The sequence below is a fragment of the Alosa pseudoharengus genome, unplaced genomic scaffold (genome assembly GCF_046254945.1).
Source record: "Alosa pseudoharengus isolate Yale_2024_CS ecotype anadromous, Long Island Sound unplaced genomic scaffold, YU_APseudo_1.1 YU_APseudo_1.1_scf_24, whole genome shotgun sequence".
NCBI lineage: Eukaryota > Metazoa > Chordata > Actinopteri > Clupeiformes > Clupeidae > Alosa > Alosa pseudoharengus.
The window spans coordinates 9,499,853-9,517,352 of NW_027468689.1; the positions used below are offsets into that span (position 1 = coordinate 9,499,853).

Sequence of the window (17,500 nt, forward strand, 5' to 3'; positions counted from 1 at the left end):
CTCCTCTAGGCTCATGTGTGTGTGCGTGTGTGGTCTCTCAGCATCCCTGTGTGCTCGTCCTGCACAACAACCTCCGAAACCAGCCTCTGCCTCTCCGCACCATTTGTACAGACATTTACACTGACACCAAACACAGACTCTGGAGAGGAGAGGGAGAAGGAGAAGGAGAAGGAGAAGGAGAAGGAGAAGGAGAAGGAGAAGGAGAAGGAGAAGGAGAAGGAGAAGGAGAAGGAGAAGGAGAGGGAGAGGGAGAGGGAGAGGGAGAGGGATGCTTTTGTGATGAGCAGGAGAGCCAGGCTGCAAAGACCTATGGTGTGCAGAGCCAGCCAAAACTGCAAAAATATATTTCAGTTGCTCTTTCTCAAGACAGACCCACAGGATCTGAGGCCAGGCAGGCTTCAGCAGTCGGGATAAACTGGGGCTCAGTGGAAAGGTCAACATAAAGTCAGGACATGTTACATCATCTCCAAACATTCACTGGTTCACTAAACTTCCCCAAACACAATTGATATGCAAACACACGCTGACAATATCCAGGAGGAATTTGGTTTCCAAATGGTGTACACTGCAAGTACTCGATCATTTTAACAGTTATTTAGCAAGATGTGAATCTTAGATTAGAACACAGAGTTTATTTCACAGACAAAACAAACAGACACAACTCGAAATAACAAAAAGAACACTAGGACCAAAGCAGACAGGGCCAAGTACACACAGACAGACACCAGACTGCTAAATATTTCTCATTTCTGCTTTTTATTATTCCTCTGCCACTACCCTGCCTGGCTCGGTCTCACACATGCCTTTCCGGAATGATCCGAGATCTAAACAGGAGGAAAAAGTTCAATTACTTTGCCAACCTCTGGGAAATTTCCCTGAAATTAAACAAACACTTTGATGGCCGGCTGAGATTTCGGATGTGGTTGGCAGCCAGGTTTACGAGTGCCACATGAAAGGGCTTCAAACGGCCGGCGCAGAGAACAGGAGCCAGGGCTGGACGAGTGGAGAGGGGTGGAGGGGTGGGGGGGGTGTGGGGAGGAGGGAGGCTGGGTACCGGCTTTAGGATTTGGGCGCCAGCCACTAGGACACGGTGAGGTGGAGCTGGCAGGAGCACAATCTCCCAGCTTGAAGACTGGATCAGGAGGACATAAGAGCTCATACAGTGGAGCCCAGAGGAGGCAGGACAAAGAGAGAGAGAGAGAGGGAGAGGGAGAGAGAGAGAGAGGGAGAGGGAGAGAGGGAGAGAGGGAGGGAGAGAAAGAGAGAGCTGGGATGGGAAGAGGGAGAAAGAGAGACAGAGGAAGAAAAAACAAGAGCATGTGACTGTGTATGTGGGTGTAGGTGATAGACAAACTGTCTGTCTGTCTGTCTGTCTGTAAAAGAGAAAGACAGCGGTAGTATGACTGCACATACACCTGCATGTGACAGCATGTCTGTGTGCACCCATGAGTGCATGTGGACACCTATATATCTATAAATACACGCACGTGTGTGTGTGTGTGTGTGTGTGTGTGTGGCCACCTGACTGCACATTGGCCTCGGTAGGAGCAGGCCCATGAAGACAGTTCGTCTAAGGGTGAAGGCATAGGTAGGTGTGTGTGTGTGTGTGTGCGTGTGTGTGTACGTGTGTGTGTGTGTGTGTGTGCGTGTGTGTGTACGTGTGGCTCAAGAGTGCCACAGGTGCAGAGGACTGACGGCAACAAAAAAAGAAGGATGCAATGAAATGGGAAATTAAACGTGAGCTGCACGTCCCCAGAACCCCGGGATGGAAACAGGGTAGAGAGGGGGAGAGGGAGAAAAGAAGGAGAGAGAGAGGGAGGGAGAGAGAGGGGAAGAGGGAGAAAAGAAAGAGAGAGGGAGGGAGAGAGAGGGGGAAAAGAACGAGAGAGAGAAAGGGAGGGAGAGAGGGAGAGAGGGAGAGAGAGAGAGAGAGAGAGAAAGGGAGGGAGAGAAGCAGGTCTCAGCTGTGGAAGAGATAGAAAAACAGAACAGGGAGACAGAAAGCAATTGCTTCCCTAAAGCACACAGTGGTGAGAAGATGAGTAGCTATAGAGAAATCAGGATATGATAGCTTTGGGGGGGGGCAGGGGTGGAGAGATGGAAGGCGTGGGGCAAACAAGATCAGATGGATGCCCTTTGACCCCAGCGGCAAAGTCAGCGGAGTGATCCGTCTTCGTTACAAAACCCGCGTCTGTCAGAGCGTGTCTGCATCAAAGCCAGGCTGACGCCGTGCTGACCAGACACCTCGACGACAGGCGCTTCTGGCCTTGCAGGACTAGGTGCCTGCTAGCCTCAGACGCTACGTCTCAATGACCTCACAAAGCCCTGCCATGGCCCTAGGGGGCAGTTCCTCCTGAGGTAGCCAATATGGGGGTTTCTATGGCCAAGGCCGATCTTTAGAAATCAGGGGCAGCTGATGGAAGCTACCGATATATGCTACCAATTTGTTTTGGCCAATATTTGGCTGTTTTTTTCCTCTATTTGCATTATACACTTTTTGGGTAATAAGCACCTCCCTTAGAGATCCCTAGCTATATGCTAACTAGCTATACGCTAACTTGTCTAACCCACTTCAAGTTAATTATGCTAAGCTAGGCTAAAGGTGTCAGACTGGGTTACTGCACACATTGAAGAGAAGGGTAAATCCTCTTATCCAACTCTGGGGTAGATGGGAAATACGCTAACTTCCCCAAAAGTTGGCGTGTTCCTTTAAAACAACAGGTAAAGGAAAAAGACCTGATGGCTGCGACAGTTGTTACGTTCCGACAGTCAATCTGTCTTTTCCAGGCGGTGAGGGGTGGAGAGCATTGGCTCGTGTGTATGAGCACTGTTGGGTGTGTGTGGCGGTGGAGTGGAGTGGGGTGGTGGAGTAGGGTGGTGTGAGAGGACCCTGGTAATGAATGCAGATGGATTCAGGCAGAGGCGCTGAGGGAGGCTGAGGGAGCGCTGGCTTCATTAGAGCCGCACCGTTTGGCCTCTCCACATCTCCCCCAGACCAGAGGCTCTCTTCCTGTTTGCACTCTTTCATTTTCTTTTCACTTTTTTTCTGTGTTTAAATACCCCCCCCCCCCCCCAGCACACACCCAAACACAAACCACACACACACACACACATACATATAGACACCACACACAAACCACACCCACCTCCATATCTATCTATCTATCTATCTATCTATCTATATAAAGTATCTATCTATCTATCTATATCTTACATTCACTACCAGCCATTTGTCTAAATCTGAACATCTGTTTCTGTTTATCCCCTCTGCGTCTACCCGGTCTAAAGCTCCCTCAGTAATATCACTGCCCCTCCCTCCCTCCCTCTCTCCCTCCCTCTGCCTCCCTCTGCGTCTCACCGTGGCTGGGGCCCTGGCCGTGGCTGGGGCCGGGGGCGAGGGTGGGCTGGTGTCGGGGCTGCGTCTGGGCTCTGGGGCCTCCAGCTCCTGTGGCACAGCCAGAGCTGAATCACTGCTGCTCCGCACCAACAGAGGAGTATCTGAGAGAGAGAGAGAGAGAGAGAGAGAGAGAGAGGGGGGGGGGGGGGAGAGGGAGAGAGGGAGAGAGGGAGAGGGAGAGGGAGAGGGAGAGAGAGGGAGGGAAGAAAAGGATGAGAGGGAAGGAGAAAGATAGACAGAAAGAGGATGGGAGAAGGAGAGAAAGAGGGTGGGGAGAGATAGAGAGAGGGAGGAAGAGAGAGAGAGATAGAAGGGTAGAGAGAAAGGGATAAGAGAGAGCAGGACAGAAGATTAAAAAGAGAGGAAGAGATTAAAATGAGAAAAATGACCAACGATCCACTCCAAATCTGTCCATTTCACACCACAAGCACACCAACCAGTGAATAATATGGCCTTTATATCAGACAATAGTTCAAACAATAGTGTTTGTCTGGACGCATTGTATGAAGGAACAGAGGCCCATGGGCTGTACGCTTGGATAGTTAAGTAGTGCCTTGTAGGCGAGGAGAGAGAGAGTGTGTGTGTGTGTGTGTGTGTGTGTGTGTGTGTAATCCAGACAGCTCTCCACCTCACAACCCCAACAGGTCAACATCTATCCAGTTGCTTCATAAAGAGCCCCTCAAACACACACACACACATGCACCTCTTGGTCAATGTGAGGGACCGGAGCGTCACCCCAAGTATGGGGATGTGTAGGCTCACTGGCTTTAGATAGTGGAGGTGGAAAGCACGGAAACCAGAGCTCAACGTTGTATCCTAAACAATATCACATTTTATTTATACTTAACTCAGAATTCCAAGAAAGAAAAATGATAAAAAAAATAAATCAAAATAGCACAATGCTTTTAGCTCCAAACAGTAGCACAGCGAACAAAATACTTTGCACCTAGCCTCACAGCAAGCTAGTACTCACCCTCTCTCCCTAATGCAGAATGAGGCCCTCTTAAATAGGCCAAAGTATTAGGCTAAATTGGCCCCTTCAGGACTAATTGGACCATACCAACTATCAGGGTATTATTTTTAGGCTAAGGCCATATAACTAAATACAAAATAAACATTACATGAAAACAAACTATTCCTATTATATCAACCATGTTATACCACATTTACACCACCTATTTACAACACATATATACATACAAAACATTACTATCAACCAAACACCCCTGTGTACAATGCTTTGCCCCCTCTGCCCTGGGACGGGGAGAAATACTGCCCCTACAGCGGCGCGCGCATCCGCATAGGCACAGTCAAACTGGACCGCGAACCAGGAAATGTGTGAGTAACAGTATGTATGAGTTAACCAGGATTTTAGACAGAAACAGGGAGTAAATGGGACATGAAATAGTGGGTACCGCACTACATGTCATGGAGGTGGTAAAGTATAAAGTTATAAGCAGTGACAAATGAGTTTTGAGTGTTGTGAATGAAATCGCGAACTAACCGCGTTACAAACACAATGAGCGTGAATGCGTTACTGGCGCATAGCCCCGCGCCGGCCTTCCCTTTAAACACATCACCCCTGTGTTCATAAGCCGTCCATACACCTTAACAAAATAACATCATTATTTAAGCAGTCAATGTTTATAAGGGAGCGTGTGCAAATGTCCAAAAACTCCCGATATCGCGGGTAACGCAGTTCAAAGTCAATGGGTGAACCCGTAACAGTGAGAAGTGAGATTCACTTTCTCACAGTCAAACATACATCTCCAATACACACACACACACACAGCCCAAGCCCCTGCACGCTTATGAGACCAGGCACAAAGAGAAGGGTGCCTACACTCATTATGCCAGAAGGGGAACCCTGTTTAGAGGTCCTGTGGCTCTCACACCAGGGGGGGCCTGCTACTGCTCTTCTGTCCACCACAGCACAAATAAGAGAGAGAGAGAGAGAGAGAGAGAGAGAGAGAGAGAGAGAGAGAGAGAGAGAGAGAGATTCACAAGTAGAAAGTGTTGTAAGAGAGAGAGAGAGAGAGAGAGATTCACAAGTAGAAAGTGTGGTAAGAGAGAGAGAGAGAGAGAGAGATTCAGAAGTAGAAAGTGTGGTGAGAGAGAGAGAGATTCACAAGTAGAAAGTGTGGTAAGAGAGAGAGAGAGAGAGAGAGATTCACAAGTAGAAAGTGTGGTGAGAGAGAGAGAGAGATTCACAAGTAGAAAGTGTGGTAAGAGAGACTCTACTACATATATGTATGCTTTGGCAATACAAATTGTATTTTTTTGTCATGCCAATAAAGCTCAATTGAATTGAATTGAATTGAGAGAGGTTCACAAGTAGAAAGTGTGGTAAGAGAGAGAGAGAGAGAGAGAGATTCACAAGTAGAAAGTGTGGTGAGAGAGAGAGAGAGAGAAAGATTCACAAGTCGAAAGTGTGGTAAGAGAGAAAGAGAGAGAGATTCACAAGTAACAAGTGTGGTAAGAGAGACAGAGAGATTCACAAGTAGAAAGTGTGGTAAGGGTGAGAGAGAGATTCACAAGTAGAAAGTGTGGTAAGAGAGAGAGAGAGAGAGAGAGAGAGATTCACAAGTAGAAAGTGTGGTAAGAGAGAGAGAGAGATTCACAAGTAGAAAGTGTGGTAAGGGTGAGTTTTGGGGTGTTAAGATCATCTCTGTTCAGCCTGCCCTTAAGAGCATGGATTCTCTGACCATGTCTCACTCACTCACACACACAGACACACACACACACACACAAATCCACCAACACAGACACACAAAAACACATTCATATCTCCCCTCATCGCCACCTGTGCCAAGTCAGTGTCCCTGTTGTTTGCAATGGCTGACATAACACCCATGCATTTATGTGACGTGAAAGAGGATATTGATACCAAGATGACCAATGACAAACACAAAGTGATCCAACAGATACACCTCTCTCTCTCTCTCTCTCTCTCTGTCTCTCTCTCTCTTTCTCTCTCTCATTTCCTAATGACACCAAAAGCCAAATCTTCTGCCTGTCCCCAAATTGAGTGTAGCGAGCATTCATTTGGTATTGATCGCCACAATCTTATTAAAACAAGATTTAATAGAGATGACTGAGTAAGTGTGAAGCGAAGGAGCCGTTAGGCTTTATGCAATATTCCCTCGCAGTGTGTTTGCTTTGTCAAAGCCCTCCAGGGAGTCACTAAAAATACAACAAAAGGAAATTAAAATGAGATGTGTGAGAATATGATCTCCGTGGTGGTAAACTGCATTTAAAAAATAGATCTGAAGCATTCAAAATACCTTCCGTTCGCCCCACTTGAAATAGATTGATATGAGAGTGAAGTCCTTAAGCAGACGTTAAGGGATAATCTATACGCTCGCAGTGAGTGTGTGTTCCTTTAATCAGGAAGTGCAGGGAGGGTGTGCTGAGAGGGTCAGTCCACTGATTAGACGGATGAAGGAAAAGTATCAGAGAGAGAGAGGTGGAGAAAGAGAGAGACAGAGTGCGTGTGTTTGTGTGTCTGAGAGAAAGTGTGTGTGTGTGTGTGGGGGTGTGTGTGCCTGTTTAAGTGTGTGTGTTTGAGTGTGTGCGAGAAAGTGTGTGTGTGTGTGTGTTCGTGTGAGAGAAAGTGTGTGTGTTTGTGTGTGAGAGAGAAAGTGTGTGTGTGTGTGTGTGTGTGTTGGCAGTTAACCAGTGAACACTGGGTGTGTTCTGGCCTTGCATGGTTCTTGCCTTGCGCACACACACGCACACACACACACACACACACACACACACACACACACACACACACACACACACACACACTCTCTCTCTCTCGTAATCATTCTCATCACTACCCATCTACACTTGAATCTTCCCTCAAATCAATCACGCAGCCTTATCGATGGGCAGGCGCGCACTCCCAAGCACAAATTCACTCGGGGCCTAATGAGGGGAGATTGGAGCGGAGATGTTTTTTTCCCCCCCTTTCGTGCATTTGCTTCATTCATTATTGACCTATCGAGTGCCCAGAGCGAGCTGATTCGGGGCGATCCATCATCAGGCATCAGAGAGTGGATTTCTGTGCTGGACACGTTGACACTTAAAAGGGCCCAGAAACAAAAGTTCTCGGGGACAAAGTTAAGATGTTAAGTGAAAAGTCTTCAAGGCAATGCTAACCCTCAGTCGCCAAGGACAACGCAGGGTTTCAGGAGGAACTTCAAGAGTGAGTGCCTTGCTGAGTGAAGGTGTCCATCAGTAGGCCAAGCTGCCCAACTGATCTTTGAAGTAGAGGACAAGGGAAGCTGTGACTGTGAATGTGTCAGTAAAGAGAGACCAGGCAAGAAGGAAGGAAGGACAGAAGGCCAAAACGATGGCACAGTGCATGACATAGACGCCAGGTCCACTGTCCAGCTGAAAACAAAAACGCCCAGATGTTACTTCTCGTCAACCCGCTCAACCACACCTGCCCCTGGCTGATGTCAAGGTCACCATGGGAACTACACCCTCCAGGGAGGAGCAGCATCCCAAGGGCCCTGTGGCACCACCCTATAATCACACGACTGAATAACACCACACCACACCACCCTCAACCCCCAACAGGTTGAAATGAGTCTGGGAGTTTCGGGAATAAATATACAGGCAGGGTGATATAGTGTCCAATGTCAGAGAGAGTCCGGAGATGCTTGGAAAGAATTTCATGGGCTGGACTAACACACACTGGTTAGCAGTGCAGGGCGAAACGGATTCCATTTCATGTGCAGAGGTTAAGGATGAGGTCATTCTCAACATTCGCTCAAACACACACATAAACAAAACCCGCTCCTGATGCTGATCTGTGACTGGTACTTGTTTATACCAGTTAAACAAACAGAATTGACCTGTTGGTGAGGGAGACATCCGTACCAGTAGCCGCCTCCCACTAGTGCTCTGGGTAGCGTGTTTACATCTGGACGCTCCTACTGAGACCTCAACTCAGGTTCTAAGCTGCACTGGGATTGTAAAAACATGGCATCAAAATGTCATGTTTAAGGTCTGGCTTACACTGTGAAAGAGACGGCGCCAGGCAACGTGCCTTCTCGGCCATTGAATATTATAGACTACAGCAGGTTCTCTCCCATGAGCAGAGTCATCCCTTTTTACTTCACCACCACCCAGAGCAACTTAACGTAGCTCACCAGCCGTGGGTGTGGAAACGTCTCCATGTACAGAAACCAGAAAGAACGAGCTTAATGAAGGGTCATCTACAAAACAAAATGACCATCTTTCAAAGGGACCTACAGCACTCAAGACTTTTGCTCGGGGCTGTGACCTCAACCAAGCACAAGGGAGACAGGAATGTGTGTGTGTGTGTGTGTGCGTGTGTGTGTGTGTGTGTGTGTGTGTGTGTGTGTGTGTGTGTGTGTGTGTGTGTGTGTGTGTGTGTGTGTCTGTGTGTGTCCTCTGGGCTGGGTTTTGGCAGTCAAAGCTGGTCAACATTATACAGTGTGCAAAGATCCCTGGAAATGAATGCATTCTTCAACATAAACTGCCTATGTCCCATTTATTCAACATCTATAATTGCATAGTGCCTTGAGACACACAGGACCTCTTTGCCAGAGAACATTAAAATGCTCTCCACAGGCTCACAAAGACTCTGCTGTGGGCCTGGGTAATACAGGGGCATCGCCATGGCAATCTGTATGTAAACCTAAAGAGCAATCATATATACGGTACATACATACACATCTACACCAACTAGCCATTCATTGCACATTCCCATCAAGTTTCCACATCTTCAGTGCACTGAAACCGAATGAACAGCATGAATGAGTTCTTTATATTTTACTTTCCCAGGCTGTGGAGGGAGTCAATGAAGATTGTGTATTGTGTGTGTGTGTGTGTGTGTGTGCAACAGCTCAGCACTCGGACCACCAGCGCAGATGGTTCACTGCGGTTAAGCAAAGGCACTCTATCAAACATCTCTGCTTTGGCCCGTCCACTGCAGTGCATCCTGGGAAAACTCCATCAAGCGCCCTGCGGAGGTCAGCAGTGGGGCGAATCCTCTTGACCCCTGACCCTCAGAGAGGGTCATGGAGGGACACGGCAGTCTGAGGAGGGTCAAGTGAGCAGATTCCGTGGATCACGAGTCATTACTTCTCTCACCACAGTTCCCCTAATTCATCCGTCGGGCTAAGCGAACACCAGCCCCATGACAGGAAGAGGAAGACACAGATAAGGAGAAAGAGAGGAGAGGGGGATAGAGAGACAGAGAGAGAGAGAGAGAGAGAGAGAGAGAGGTTGGATTGTGTGTATGTGTGTGTGGATGATAAAATAGTCAGGAAATGACCATGTGGATTCCATTGGCAAAATGTGTATCTATGTGTCCTCGCAAAACAAAGGTTTGTATCAAAACCATGTTTGGAAAAGTGTGTCTCTGTGCCAGTGGGTTTGCGAGGTCAGGAGGATGAGCAAAACCAGGCAAGAAAAAAAAAGTGTGTGTGTGTGTGTGTGTGTGTGTATAGTCTTATTTGGTCTGTATATAATCTACTTAATGAGTGCATCTACATCTAATTGATAAGGTGGTTAGCAATGGCTTATTGGTTGTATTAGTAGCACAGAACTTCAGAGAGAAAGAGAGAGAGAGGGAGAGAGAGGGATGACTCTTCCCTTCTCCATCCCCATGCCTCTTCCTGACCCAATCCTAGCCTCCTCCACTGCATACTGCAGGTGCTCATGGGAGTCGGGTATAAAGATCCAGCCTCTCCCACTGGCAGTGACTGAGAGGGGAGAGAGAGAAGAGGAGGAGAGGAGGAGAGTATCGGTGATGGGTGAGAGCAGGTCAGGGAATCGATGCGGCTCTAATCATCCCACCGCGCCGCGCCAAGGCTCCATCACCCTGCACCCTGGCCAACCCGCTTCCCTCCAGACAGCCAGCGTATGCTGCCACGGTGAGGGATGGTCCTGCTGCCACGGCGACCAATTTTAATGGCCGCTGCTGCAGCATCTGTGAGTATTGGACATAACAGCTGAAGCTCCCACCATTTGTAATATTAATACTACCTATGTTAAGCATACTGGACAGACATCGGACATCTGACTATAGTGTTTCAGTCCAACCCTACACACTCTATACTCCAAGTCCAACAAGAAAGAATGACAGTTGACCATCACACCAACAATTTCTTTGATAGATTATTATTATTATTATTATTATTATTATTATTATTATGTTACACCAACTATTACCTTGGTAACTAAAATGGATATTTTTTTCATAACTGCAGCTTTGGACGCAAGGTGGTCTGAAAGTCGAATCTAACATACTAAATCGGGCAGCTGGGTATAGTAACTTTTTTAGCCCAACAAAATAAAAGGTGGCTGTGGCATTTCAGAAGAGGCCACCTGAGATGATATATGACCCTGCTTCTGATGAAAGTGCCATGACGCCAACGCATTTAGCTCCTTTGGTCGGGGGAAAGTAGGAGATATTGTGATATTGTGGCATTGCCTTGACTTTTATGGGTGGCAGGAATGTAGGCAGTAAAGCAAATGTGGAAGGGATTACTGCGAGGAAGGGGGGGGGGTGAAAAAGGGCCCGCTGAACACGCGGTACTGCGGCTCAAAATGAGAGCGTTCGCCACATATATGCTTCGCTCGTAAAAAGTTTAGCTTGGGATTAGGGTGGGGGAGAGGTGAGCTATTAAGGGAATTCCTGGAGCCGCGGTCGGTTTTAGGGGCTGAAAGTTATGGCTGGGATGTTAGGAAGCCGCCACCACCGCCGCCGCCAATCAGTGCGTATATACAGTGAGGGTTTCTGGACGAAGGCTCCTGAAACGAAAACGGAGCCTGGCTGCGCTGTGAGTGCTGTGTTCGCTAGCTGACGCGTATGGTCCAGGGCTGATCCCAGGCCAGCTGGCGCAGCAGCAGGTGGTGTTTGCTGAGATCAGACGCAGTCGGAACACCCACCTGTCTCTTTTGTGGCTCGGCGTCGTGCAGAGACGGAGACGAATACACATTCAGACTGATTCATTCATGAGACTCACTTGACATGACAGACATATTAGGACTATACAACTGTCTCCGAGTTGGGGGCCAAAGTCAAACACTAATAGAGAGACACACACACACACACACGCTCACACATACACACACTGAGACAAAACACCTGTCCCTGAGTGGCCCTCAGACATGCACGAATGAAAACACACACACACGTACGTACAACATTTACACCCAAGGCTGAGCAGATGTTTGTGTGTGCTCAATCATTTACGGCTGCCCACAATGCCATTACAGCGGCGTCAGCTGCGTTCCATACGAACACGCCATTCACAAACGCTCCATTACACGTTACACGCCACAACAAAGGCAACCGTGCCCAATGTGCTTAAGGCCACATGGACACAAGGGCCACTGAGAGGCCACTGCATGGACAGAGCCACATTCACTGTGTGTGTGTGTGTGTGTGTGTGTGTGTGTGTGTGTGTGTATATATATATATATATATATGTGTGTGTGTGTGTGCACGCACTTCTAATTTGGACACAGAGTGTTGCGGACACAACAAAGGAAGCTCTTATTCAATCAGTCTCGCTCCAGGGAGAGGTGCTGCAGGAGGTCAGTGGCTAACTGAATTAGCTGGGGATGCAGTGGCTGTGCAGGGATGGGGGCTAAGAGCTGGTTAAGAAAAGGCAGCCATTTAAATGGAGCTTCACGCTCAGCTGGCTTCTCCCTGACTAGGCCTGGTAATCCAGTTACCAGAGGGGGTGGGGGTGGGGGGAGAGGGGTGATTAGAAGTTGCCGAGAAAAGTGTGTGTGTGTGTGTGTGAGTGAGAGAGAGAAGGAACGCTGTCATATCAGAAAGATAGTGCTTGTGAGTATGTATCAGAGGAAGTAAGTGTGCGTATGAGTACATTCAGTGAGATGTTGCAGGTGAGGGTGAGACTGTGCTTTTCTCAAAAAAGTGTGAAGAAAAATAATATTGTATATCTGTGTGTGTGTGTGTGTGTGTGTGTGTGTGCACACACTTCACACATCAGACAGCGAGGGTAATGTGTAAAACAGTTTGTCGTGAATTTGCATGCCTTTGAAAAGGCGCTTAACAGCTCCAGCATCTGCGTTTAAGAAACTCTAAGTGGGTCATCCACGCTCTAACCCCCAAATGAGCAGCACCTCCACCACCACCACCACCACCACCACCACGCCTGGAGAGACCTGGCAGCCCAGGCAGAGAGACCAGTGCACACAGGCTGGAGCTCTGAGGGGCCAGAGGGCAGCCTGGTGCCCACATGTGGGGGCTGGCGGGGCAGGTGGTGCCCCAGGAGGGGCCCCTGGCGGGGTGGTTCCCAAGACGGAGCAGGGTGTTCTGGGTCACCCCAAAATTAAAGTGGGGGAGAAAGAGATGGCACTCGAGGGTCATAGCCTCTCCAAAGAGCGTAGAGAGAGAGAGGGCCCAGCTGTTGGGATGGGAGCGGGAGGTGTGGAAGGGGGTGGGCATGAGTAAGTGAGAGATTGATTGACAGGCGACGGGCTGTCAGTCACGCCTTAAAGAGATGGGCTTAGAGGCGAAGAGCTAGGTCTGAAAGAGAAGCAGTCTGAAGGATGATGCTCTTTAGCTCATTATGCTAACGGAGGGCAAGGAGCTGGCCTTTTTAGGGGCTGCTGTCTCAGAGGCTCAAAGGCACTCACACACACACACACTCACACTCACACTCACACTCACACTCACACTCACACTCACACTCACACTCACACTCACACTCACACTCACACTCACACTCACACTCACACTCACACTCACACTCACACTCACACACACACTCACACACACACATAGCATTGCAGGGGCTTTTTCTTGGGAGCTTTCAATCCTTTTTCCACACTTTTTCACCCTCCACTGGCTCGACCGCATCTCATTGTTTCCTGGCTGTGAATGCACACGCAAGTGTTACTACAGATGAGATCACTGCTGGGCAAACACCCACTAGCAGCAACTCAACATGCCATTGATAATATTTTGCTAAAGCTAATCCAAATTCTCTCTCTAGCACACACTCTCTCCCTCTCTCTAAGCTGTATTCATTATACCATGTGTCCAGACATGGGAATTATTTCTAGTCCTTATTCACACACACACACACACACACACACACACACACATTTTCATAAACAGTGCCGTCTTCATTTGTGGGCTTTGTCTCTGAGCAAGACACCTGTCCTAATGATGCCACCACACACACACACACCAACATATACAGTACAAACACACACACACACACACACACACACACAGGGGTAAGGACTGAAAGAGTCTCATACACTACTGTGAGAACCACAGCTGTTTTCTTCATCCTGCACCGCGATGGCTGTGAGCTCATACGGCTGTCGATGGCCCGTGCCGGGGCATCTGGGAAACGTAGTGTTTGTTTAAGCTGCCCCAGACAGGAAAAACAGGCAACAGGGACTACCACTGACCGCTTATGACCAACTAACTTCACTTCACTCGCACACGCACACACACACACACACACACACACACACAAAAAGAACAAAACCATCAGCATACATTTGCTTCTTTTCAGTGTACCTTGGAGAGAACTAAATAGAAGGAACAAGAAAAACATCTTCCTTAATAACATAAGCAGCAACAATAAGCAACAATGAAACTGAATTCAAATAAATGAATCTGCTCTGATGATAAAAGGACAAGGGGAATTAGATTCATTCCCTGATTTTCCCTGAATTGAAAGCACTATATATATTAGGTCTAGATTAATTCAGAGACACTTAATGCAACAGAAACTTCTCAAGCCCATAAGCATGAGCTTACCTTAAGGCTTAAGTGTACTTCAAGTAAGTCTACCATAACAGCTCAAGAATCAAAACTTTGATCAAAAAGTCACGGGAGTCCAATTTTTATGTGGCAAACGCGGAAAAGGAAGAATAAAGCAAGAGAAAAGGGATGTGTGTTCAGCCGTCTTTTACACCCTATGATCTATCACTTTAATCACCAGCGGTGAGTTAGCCCCGGGATGTGGAGTGAGGAGGTGAGAGCGGAGAGGCCTGGTACGTACTGGACTTGAGGGCTGAGCTGGTCACCTCGATCTCACTGCCGCTGGCCGGCATCAGAGCGCTGATCTCCGGGTCGGGGCGGTCAGGGGAGCTGGAGCGTCCAGATGCCACGCTGCCCCCTGGGCTCACCGCTGCCCTCTGCTGGACGTCGAACTCCTCAAACACCGCAACCAGCTGCAGGAGGAGGGAGAGAGAGAGAGAGAGAGAGAGAGAGAGAGAGACACACACACACACAGGGTGAGATCACAGCGTGTCACGCACCATGCAGAGCATGTTTTAACCTTATAGAGCATGACAAAGCTGTGGCAAGGACAAAGGATAGCACACACATACACGCACACATACACGCACACATACACGCACCCATACACGCACACATACACACACCCATACACACACACTCCCAAACAGGCTGAGCTAAGAATATCCAGCAGAACCTAACAAAGCATGATGAAGTCCCGTTGTGAGGACAAATTATGGCAAAAAAAGTAAAACTAGAGGACAGAAAAAACACACAGACACACACACACACAAAGACACACATATACACACGACTCAAAATGTATTCAACACACCTACTGCAGTCACACACTTGAAAATATGAGCGCAACTTCAGTGAACATGATTTGATTACAGTGATGACAATGGATTTCACAGAACTTTTACCACAACAGAGACGTAAATACAATTCAGCTGCACACAGACAACAAAAACAAACACATTAACAACCAGAAAACAAACAAACAATTTTCCACATCATGAAGAGCACAACAGGCAGTGGTCATGCTGAAATGATGCCCTGTAGAAATGTCAGAAGCCTGCCTGTGACCTTTATTCAGATAAATCAAGATTTTTCTGGAATTGTTTACTTGAGCCATCAGCGACAGTCGAGGCTGATTTATCATCAGACATTAAATATGATGACAAATCTTGAGGAGTTGGTTTCTGTCGTGACATCTTTATGGCATGATTATGTCAATCTTATGAAGGTGGCTTTAAGAAGCACTGCCATCATTCTGCATTTATAGTGTGAAACCCTGGTTTCTATTATACACATCTAGACAAAGAAATTGTTGTTTTACAATAGTTGTCCTTTTTGAGTGAAATGTGTTTGTAGTTGAAACCTTTAGTCTTTTTTTCCATTCTGCCGACGTGATTGCAGTTTGAGGGGTGATTGCTATGTACGACTGAAAAAGCTATGCTTGCAAATGTCTCAAAGGTGACAGTCTGACAAGCATAACATGCAGTATAACTTCACCCCTTTCAACAACAGAACAAAATACAGCATATAAAAATAAACACTGGCTTAATATTACATCATCCACACTGGGGAGGCTTGGTGATACACAAAGAGACACACACACAAATACACACAAACACACACACAAATCCATATTTCTTGTCTGCCCAGTGGCAAGCACTAAAAGACTGACCCATGCTGTTCTAGCCTACGCTGGATGTCCTTCCACTCACGTACAACGAGGTAATCAATACAAACATCAATACCATACTCATATGGGATTAATACTACTAATGAAGAGGGGTCATTCAACAGGGCCACTCCCATGCTAGTCCATCACACTACAGGACAGCACAGGCCCAAAGGGAATAGCTGGACGCATATATCCCTGTTCAACGGCAAGACTGCTTGTTAAGGTCATTTACTACAAACGAGTCAGACAGTGCATTATTTAAAGGGACATAGAGTCCATGATGTCTGCATAGAGAACATGAACTGGACACTGGACTGGGCAAGCCTGATTTGTTCCATACACCACCCCCCAAAGAACTACACAGCTGATGACTGTACTGAAATTAAGTTGGAAAATAGTACTATATTCAACTGACACAGACCTGCAAGACTGTAATGTCTACATTTTACGAGTTCCCTCAATCTGTAGATAGCTCTCTTTGTGTGTGTGTCTGTGTCTTTAGCTGCAAATCACAAAACTAACCTGATTCTCAGGACCCATGTTCCCCCCACTCGACCTGTTCCACTTTAAAGAAAATACCCATCCCTGTGCATAACCTGACTTTGTGCTCTCGACACGTCGGGTGATGACCGACCATCGGAACCAGACTCCGAGGGATCCTGTTCAAACCAGCAGCATTTAGGTCTGATTTAGGTCCATCTCATTTCCTGCTACACATTAGCAGAAGCTAAATTGAAGAAATGGATTGGCCACAGTCACGTTGGACTTTGATGAGTAGCAATCACGTTTCTAATGACGGAACACACACAGATGCTCACATAGACACGGCGCAAGTGTGTGTGGGTTAACAGGTGTGTATGTAAAGTGTCCATGCTCAAATCACACTTGACAAGGGAATCAGAAGCTGTCAAACACAATGTCACGGACACCTCCTGAAGAGGCAGTGGAAAAAGGAGAGAAAGAGAGAGAGAGGGAGGGGGAATGGGAGGATGACAACAAGGAGAAATGGAGGAATGGAGAAAGAGAGCTTCAGAGCCAGAGAGAAAAAGGGGAAAGAAGAGCAGAAGAGATAAAAAAAGAATATGATGGAAGGAGAGAGAGAGAGAGAGAGAGAGAGAGAGAGATGCTGACCAAATGGCAGACTAACAAAGAGGAAGATTAGGCTGATTAATTTCTTTTCTGAGACTTACAAACTGGCCTCTTCCCTCCTTTCAACTCAACCCATTGGAACAGCACAGGAAAATGGCTGCTTACTGATGTACAACAAAAGAACCAAAACGACAGCGCTTCACATCATGGAGAGATGGAGGAGGTAACCAGGTCCTTGAGAATATTTCAGATAGGAGGAGGAGGAGGAGGAGGAGGAGGAGGAAAGGGAGGATGAGGAGGAGGAGGAAAGGGGTGAGAGATGAGAGAAAGGGGAGGAGAAGAGAGGTGTGGCAGCCTGTTTTGAAATGATTTGCATCCATAACTGTCTTCTCAGGAAAAACAATAAAGCACTCAGACAGAATTGGCATGCGTGCCATAAATCACAGCAGAGGGGGGGGGGGGGGTGTCGCATTGCTCCTCCCCATCTCATGCTTCACCCCCCCCCCTCTACCAACCCTTCCCTCTCTCTCGCTCTCTCTCTCTCTCTCTCTCGCTCTCTCTC

General features: G+C 47.5%; 1 protein-coding gene across 2 annotated transcripts in view; it reads right to left on the reverse strand.

The window, feature by feature from the left end:
- pard3ba (par-3 family cell polarity regulator beta a) overlaps nt 1-17,500 on the reverse strand; it is a 168,772-nt gene that overhangs the window by 117,278 nt on the left and 33,994 nt on the right. For both annotated transcript variants that reach the window (XM_076303066.1, XM_076303067.1), the window contains exons 3-4: nt 14,419-14,590; nt 3,359-3,498 (exon numbers count right to left, since the gene is read on the reverse strand). In XM_076303066.1, the coding sequence (XP_076159181.1) occupies nt 3,359-3,498; nt 14,419-14,590 (312 nt within the window). The remainder of the gene's footprint in view (nt 1-3,358; nt 3,499-14,418; nt 14,591-17,500) is intronic.